Source organism: Phaethon lepturus, unplaced genomic scaffold (assembly GCF_000687285.1).
Source record: "Phaethon lepturus isolate BGI_N335 unplaced genomic scaffold, ASM68728v1 scaffold295, whole genome shotgun sequence".
In the NCBI taxonomy this organism is placed as follows: Eukaryota; Metazoa; Chordata; class Aves; order Phaethontiformes; family Phaethontidae; genus Phaethon; species Phaethon lepturus.
The window spans coordinates 16,094-24,148 of record NW_010542407.1 but is presented as its reverse complement, the minus strand read 5'-3'; the positions used below and the strand labels follow the sequence as shown (position 1 = coordinate 24,148).

At 37.5% G+C, this 8,055-nt stretch overlaps 1 protein-coding gene across 1 annotated transcript in view; it reads right to left on the bottom strand.

The window, feature by feature from the left end:
• Window positions 1–615: 615 nt before the first annotated feature.
• Window positions 616–8,055, bottom strand: part of BMS1 (BMS1 ribosome biogenesis factor) — a 22,619-nt gene continuing 15,179 nt past the window's right edge. Inside the window, exons 15-22 of the mRNA XM_010287993.1 lie at window positions 7,219–7,407; window positions 6,455–6,635; window positions 5,868–5,926; window positions 4,749–4,871; window positions 3,591–3,738; window positions 2,496–2,671; window positions 1,858–2,019; window positions 616–1,143 (exon numbers count right to left, since the gene is read on the bottom strand). Coding sequence (XP_010286295.1) covers window positions 907–1,143; window positions 1,858–2,019; window positions 2,496–2,671; window positions 3,591–3,738; window positions 4,749–4,871; window positions 5,868–5,926; window positions 6,455–6,635; window positions 7,219–7,407 — 1,275 coding nt within the window. The 3' untranslated portion in view covers window positions 616–906. The remainder of the gene's footprint in view (window positions 1,144–1,857; window positions 2,020–2,495; window positions 2,672–3,590; window positions 3,739–4,748; window positions 4,872–5,867; window positions 5,927–6,454; window positions 6,636–7,218; window positions 7,408–8,055) is intronic.

The following is an 8,055-nucleotide window of genomic DNA, read 5'->3' as shown; positions in this document are numbered from 1 at the left end:
AACAGAATGATTGTTAAAAGCCTCTCGTCAGTCCAAGATTTCAACTCTCGGTTAATTTAACAGGACTGAAAAAATCTATCATCTCTCCTGTCCAATCACCTCGAGAAAGTCTAACGTATCATCAAATCAAGCTGGCTGGACCTAAGAAGATGTTCCCAAAGGAAGCAAGTTACCACAGAAGAATCACCAAGTAGTCACACACATTTGGGAAAGGTCTGATACTGCAACTTTCTGGGCAAGCAGTCACTGAGGGATCTACTGACAGTCTCAGTGTGCCAAAACTGGTAAAGTAACAGAAGATCTGGATGAAACACTGTTTTGAACATCTGCTTAATATCTAGTGAGAAGTGGAAAAAAATGAGATGCTATCATGCAGGACCAGATGATCTAAGCACAGGAACAAGCGACTCCAGTAGCATCAAAGCTACAGAATCCAAAATCCTGCCCAGTAACAGATGATCTTCATGCCTTTTAATGGAAGACTTGCCAAGGGCAAAATTTAGGCAATGGCTCAAAGTACTACCAACAGAGAAGCACATTCAGAGACATCCAGAGGAGTTCTCTCTCCCACAGAAGTCCACTAGTACTAAGACAAAACACTAAAAAACAATATTCTGTAATTGACATTAAAATACTTTATTGTCTAGATAGAATGTGCAGTACGGATAGAAATATACGGAAATACAAAGTTCTCCAGAATATCATGTAGAAAAACCACAATCCATACTTTTACATCTTATTTATATATATTGCCAAATGTATTCAAGAGCTTGACTAAGGTCATGTTTGCATTTTTTTTCTTCTCTTGAAAGCCTGTCTAGTGTAGTCCAAGGCCTTTTTGTTTCTTCAACAGAAAATTGCACAGCTACCCTATTTCCTTATTTGGCCTAAAATCTGATGAAATTTTTACATATTCTTCTCTCCGTTGCTAGATCCTTTCAAGCTTGACTTCTGCCTCTTTTTCTCCCTTTGTCCCAGTATGCGATAAATTTTCTTCTTAGCCTCTTTCTGCCTCTTGAATTTCTGTTCATCCTCCTTCTGCTTAACTTTGAGATATTCTTTAAGCTGTTCGCGATGTTTTACTTTGGCTTTCGTTATCTTGTAATTATTCACTGTACTCAAAGCACTGAGTAGGGCTGATATCTAAAACAGAAAATACAGAATCAATACAGAAACAGTTCAGTTTTGGTGAGCAAGTAAGTTTAACCTCAGCAGAGCGCCATATAGTGAATAAGAGATTCACGACAAGTTCCTAATTACTTCTGCACCAGTTACCCAATTTCTGAAATGGTTTAATCATTTATCTTGTTGGGAAGTTAATCAAAGGCTTAATTTTTGTGAACTCTGATTTTTTGTTAGATACTATTTAAAAGGCTATGCCTAATTGCTAATACCGAATACTTAAACTAAAGTTTGTATCTTCTTGCCTTTGCAAGCACTCTGTAATTCTCAAATTTTGAAGCAGAGTATTTGCTTCAAGTCCTTGTCTTTGTTAATAATGCATAGCAATGACAAGTCAAATAAAAGACCGCAACTGCCAGTTTAAGTCACCCATAACGTAAGAGCACTACATCCAACTGAAATACCTTGCAAGTCCTGTGACAAGGATAAAAGTCCTATTTAGGCTTCAGGTGACCTACTAGTTTAAAAAATAGATGCCGTCCACTCAGAGCCAGTTCCATATACACACCATATGCCAAACAGGAATAAAACAAATTGCAGGTGATTATTTTTCACTAGGAGCATACATGTCTTTAGCACTAGCAGTAGATTCAAGTGCTAAAACAATAGTTAGAAATGGTCTAAGCAACACATTCACCCTTCTGGAGACCTTGTTTCAGAGCAAGTGATAATTACCTTCTTTTCATGAGGCTCCCTGATAACAGCTGGTCTCCACTTGTCTTTTGGAGTCTTGCCTTTCTTCTCAAGATTCTTAGGCTTATTCTTAAAAGGCAGTGCCTTCTGCAGTGCTTTAGGAATGTGGAGCTTATTGAAATGCCTTTTCTCCCTCACAATAGGCTGAAAGAATAGATATAGAACACATACAAAATTCATGATCTTAAAAAGCTTTTATTTTATTTTCCATCTTTCAGGGGAAAAAAAAACAAAACACCACAACCACACGCAAAAACACCACCACCCCCACCACCCCCAAACACTCAAAAAACATTCTCCAACGTCCTTGCACAGACTTGAACGGTATGTTTGCCTTATTTTACGGCAACAGAAATCTCAGTAAGCTTTCGGAGAAGACTTCTCCCCTGCAAATTACTTTCATTGTAATTGACCCACAAGAATCTGCTTTCCACTGCTTGATTCCTGTCTCATGCCAGGAAAGACTATGCCTTGTGGATAAAAATATGAAGTCACACATGCATATGTATGAACAAGTATTTACACTACTCTTGGTCTGCACAGGTCCGAGGCAGAGTGCAAATTTGACTGTGAACACTGTTTTTAAAAAAAAAATAAAAAAGAGAACATATCAAATATACCTTATAGAGAGAATCTTTGTTTTGTTTCAGTTTGATGCCTCGCTCATGCCTCAGCTGGCCTGTTGTCTTCATTCCACTCCAACTATCCTTCTCACCTGCTGGCTTCAGCAAGGACGTTACAGGGTTATAAAATGTTGGGATAGAAACAGGATACCAAGTCCTCACAAAGACAATATCTGAAAGAAAAGGAAATGTTACTTGGCTCTATAACAATGCAGTTCAACACATCCAACCTCTAAGCAAAGATTGCCTGAATAGAATAGATAACTAACATCTAGACCACAGGCTAGTATTGTATTTGGTATATATAAAAAATCTCTCCAATGTTAGGCAAAAGCAAGGTAATTATTTGTACACTTGGATTCTGCAAAGCCCCATAAAGTCATAAACCCTGCATACTCCTGAAAAGCAGCCAGTTGAATACCACCTTAGTCATTATTCATACTCAACTAAAGAACTAGCAACAGAGTTCATATATGTACCTGTGCCTCAACTATTACTGACAAAAAACATTTGCTTTTCCTCTGCCTATTTTTATAAAAGAAGTAACTTGCTTTTATTTTGTACTGCCCATAATTTCGATAGGTTTAGGAAAACAGAGGTCAAATAAACCCAAATAAGCATAAACTCATGTTCCTAACATCACAGTGACACTCAGCAAACAGAGATCATTTACCCCTATCACCTGCGTAATTTCCCCAAAAGGTTAGGAAAAAAAGATAACTGGAGTTACAATGCCACTCTTTGGATTTCTCAGAAAAATGTCCCTCTAGCACTTCCACCACTAAATACAATTTATCTTCATGTTCAAGGAGAAAAGCATACCATGCTGTGTAAAACACTTTAAAGCACTCAGAGAAATAGGTCTCCAAGACAAACCTTTTCATCTGCATACTATATGACTTTTAGTATAAGTGAAACAAATCCAACAGAAAATGTACTTTTTAAAAATTTCATTCTGCATCTCACCAGATATTTCATGCTCTTTGAATTCACATCTTAATTATCAGATTCCAAAGATTCTGAGACATGGCTTTTCAATCCGCGAAGCAGGATGAAAGTTGTGTGATAACTTACATGGAAAGTGCAACCTACCACTCATCAGCAACTTGTCTTCAAATGTTGCTCTGAAAGCACCTGCTGGAGTTCGTAGGGCCTTTTTGATCTGTCCTCGGATACCACTCACAGTACGAATTGCTGCACCTTCAAATTTAGCCACTTCCAACTGAGAGTTAAACATTCCCTGAAAGTGTAAATTACCCACCATCATTCTAGATGCTACGTCTCTCTCTGTGACCTATGCAGGCCACAAAAACATAAGTAATTCCCACAAGCATATCTCAAAGAAATAGGAAGAACAAAACGTTGTCTTTATACAAAGAGTGCTGATCATACCAAAAACCTACTGATCTGACTTTGAGGTAAGCTACTAAAAGTAATCTACTTAGAGTCATATACCACAGGCAAGGCTTCTTAGCATTAAATATCTACATTTAAAATACTAAACCAGAACATATTTAAGAGAATCTGTCCAGTTGTCTTTTAAAGTCATTTGCTGGAACACAGCATACCTTAAAAGCAAGTAAGCTGCCTTAAGTTTCTAGCTGTGAGACTCTAATACAATATAGCTCTTCAAGGTTTGTGCTTCTTTCATAAATCGCAAGGAAGTCAGGAAAAACTGTGTATGCCTAGTGCGAATACTTGAGTGCTTCACTGTTGGGATCAGTGCTTAGCTGCTTACTGCCCCAAATGCAGAATCACCAAACGCCTTCCTGAGCCTGAAAGTCCAACTGGAAGGTCAATGAAAATTCACTTCTGCAACACTTCCTGCCCCAAACGCTTTTGTAATTGTAATTGTGAAGTCATAAGCACTGTCATCCTTGATCCTAGAGCTGAAATTCAGTGGCATCAAACTGCCTGAATGACACCAGGGACAGGTTCACATTCTCCAGAGGTGTCTGCCAGTGGGTTGGGGTAGAACAGTGGGAGGGAAATCACATCAAATGCGAGCCAGGAGACTGTTGCACATTTTTTGTCTCGTTAACAATAATTCATATTCACTGGCTAATGATCAGTACCTTTAGAGACCGCACTGAAGAGAGCTCAAAAAGACCCAAGCGGCTACCGAGATCCAGAACACTATGCAACAATTACGGGGAACTATGCCTCGGGAAAGACAGGTGGAGTCCCAGGTTGCATCCCTTCCTAACATCAGTACATGTGGTTTTACAGTATGCATACCTACATACCTACCTTAATAAAAGATGTGTTCTTAAAAATTTTGAATGGAAACCCGGTTAGCTTTAATTTCTTTACAATAGTTATGGATTTATCTAAATCGAGCACAACTCCTGTCGCAGCAATCCGGAAATCAGGCTGAAACACAGAGAGATGAAAGACACTGCTGGATACATATTCACCAAACAGTGAAGAAACCATTTCACTGACACAATTTCACTGCTTTTTAGTTTGAATTCAGAATTTATAACCTTTACAGGAGTACAGCAGCATGACAAATGCAAATTGACTTCATACAGACTAGTTGATGTGCTGCTGACATAACATTCCTACCATTCACTAATGAGATTTTCAGAACTGCCATTCTAATTACCTTGGAAGCAATCTAAGAGTCCTTGTTATCTACCTCACTGTGCTCTCTTTATGAAACAGAATCTTACTCAGACAGAAAGTCTCAAAGGAGAAGTGCTTTGTGCACTGCTCTAAGTCACTATATTATGCTAGGGACACATGACGAAAATAGCTTTTTAATACATATAACAAGATGACTGTGCAATAGGACTTAAACAAGGCGTATTTTAGAAGGAGATAATAATCACCACTCTGATTACTGTCGTGCTCATTACAGCAACATGCAAAGCTTTCACTCCATGTTGCATGTAAACATAAATCTACCTTTGGGTAATATATATGCAACAAAGATCATATTTGATAAATGCTGCTTCACACTATTTAAATTAATTCAGATAGCCATAAACATTCTAACAAGATGCAGAGAAATCACACTGAGGGCAAACTTTTTCAACAGGAACATCAGTATCTCATCTTGTCAAAAGATTTTACAAGTTAATCTAAATACTTAGTACCTGAGAATCACAGAGGTATAAATCCTTCCACAGAAAATAATAAAGCAGTATTTGTCATTTTCAGTATAGCAAATGAAAATTGTTACAAAGAGCCTCCATTCAGTTTCCTATCTCATCACAATACACCTTTCAAAAGCTTGAGTCCACCTACTTTCTTAGTTCCTACAACATCACTGCTTTACCATATGTAAACCTTCCCCCCACAGACCTATATATTTTATCCAAAGACCCATGGAAAGCAGTAATCAACATTTTGTAACAAACCTACCGTTGTGCCACTGACAGACTGAACTGCCAAAAATCCTGTCCCCTGAGGAGTGATGGGCCCTACAAGAAAATTAAGTTTAAAAATTTATTAAAAGCTTTACTACACAATATCTAGCCTCTATTTAAAGTCAGAAAGCTTGAAATATATGCCAAATATTCTCAGTGAATAAAACCAAAGAAAAGTTTAAAGCATTCAACCCTTTACTCACATATATAGCCCTGCAAACGTTAAAGGAATGGTTAACAAAAAGTTACTCATGTACAGAAGCATTTGCAGGGCTGGGCCCATGATGCATGCAAGTGTCTCTCTGCACACAGTCAACAAATCAGGTTACTCTTTGATACGATACAACATAGCAGAATGCTCAGAATTTGATTAAAGGCCAAATAATTCACAAATCATTCAAATGATTCACAGACAACAGGCAATTACCTATTTTCCAATACTATTTGGTGTTATTTTATATTCCACAGGGAACAAAACTTTTTAAAGACTTCTTATTCCAAAAGCTACTGGCTGTATTTCCTGATACATTCTGTAAAGCTTGAGAATTTCATAACGAATAAGTAACTCCAGAACACCCTCACCCCAAAAAGTTGCTCCACAATGCATATGTTGTGGTGTGTACTTCAGAAGCCTGTGACGCCCATTGTGATCTTCAATGTAGAACATGGGGATAGTCTGAAATCGCCTCCACCCTAATGAGAGGATTAAAGGATCACGTGTCTTAAGTATCTTCTTGTACCATCGGTGCTTCTTCAGACGCAACTAATTAGAAGAAAATATGAACAATGCTATTACAGGATACTAACATTAACTCTGAAATTCAAGCCTTAATTTTTGAGGAATGATTGAAAACAACTTCCATCTACACTAGAATTTTCTATTCAGTAAACTTTGTATCTTCGAACATTCTCATTAACACTAGGTTGACTGGAAGAATAAAGCTAGTCAGTATTTCATCCATTTTGAAGTCATGTTTGTATGCATACAAGCAAGTATTGTATTAAAATGTATACACACATATATATATATGTGCTAGTAACTTTTCTATAGCCACTTGTCCATAGACCAGGAACTTCAGAGTACAATTTATATTTGCAATTTAGCAATCACAATATCAGACCTGAGATCTCCCTGAAGATAACTTTAAACAACAATAACTTCTTCCAGTTAACCAATTAAGCCTGTAAAAATTCAGTGTCTGCTACTGTGGAGTTAATTGTGGCAAATGAAAATCCCCTATTCAAGAGACAAAGAGAAGGTTTCTCTCTGTTTACAATAGTAATTCCAGATACTCTGAAGCATACCTGTACAGATATAAAGTGCACTCACAGCTTTGGCTACATACCTGTACATATCCAACATTTCCTTCACTGTTGCCTAAACCACCCAGGATAATAGGATAATGAGGGTCAAAATTCAGGACAAATTCACATGGGACATTCTCAATCTCTATTCGAACATACATCCCAGGCCGGAAGCCTTCATACTGCACTCTGGTCTCATCATCTTGATCTTCAAATTCTGCCCGATTAAGCTATATGACAAAGAGAAAGTCACCATGTGTTTTACAGAATTCAAGTATTAACAACTGGTTCACAAGGTGCCAGTTCTATTTAAAACGTGCTAACATTTATATAAATCTTTTGGGAAAGATCTGATAGGTTTTTACTTTTTATTCAGAGCAAGATCTCTGCCACCATGAATTCCTTCCAATTTGAAATCCCAAGTGGGCCTGTTAGTCTACTTGAAAGAGAGTACCCAAAAGAAGCCAATGACTGAGTGACTTCTGGTATACCTCTCATAATGGTGACTTTAAAGATACAACTGTCAAAAGGACGTTTTGGTTTAGGAGCCCAAGAACCTTTTAAAGTTAACATCCAGATCTTTAAGGTGTCACTTTATAAGGAGGCTGGGCTCCTATCTCACTCAGGAGCTTAAAAATATTTCTGTGCATCCTCACGCTGTATATCATCGAAAGGATCTTTTAAAGCTCTTCTGTACCATATGAATGTAGATACTGTGTAAATACTTAACTAGATATCCTTGTGAATAACAGAAGCCTCACGCTCCTGATGTTCAGCTACCTAAGACACCATGTTTAAGCAAACTAATTATTAATTTCATTTCTCAAGGTATTGAGAAATGGCACAAATCTTCTGGTCCAAGTTTATTTTTCTAGAAG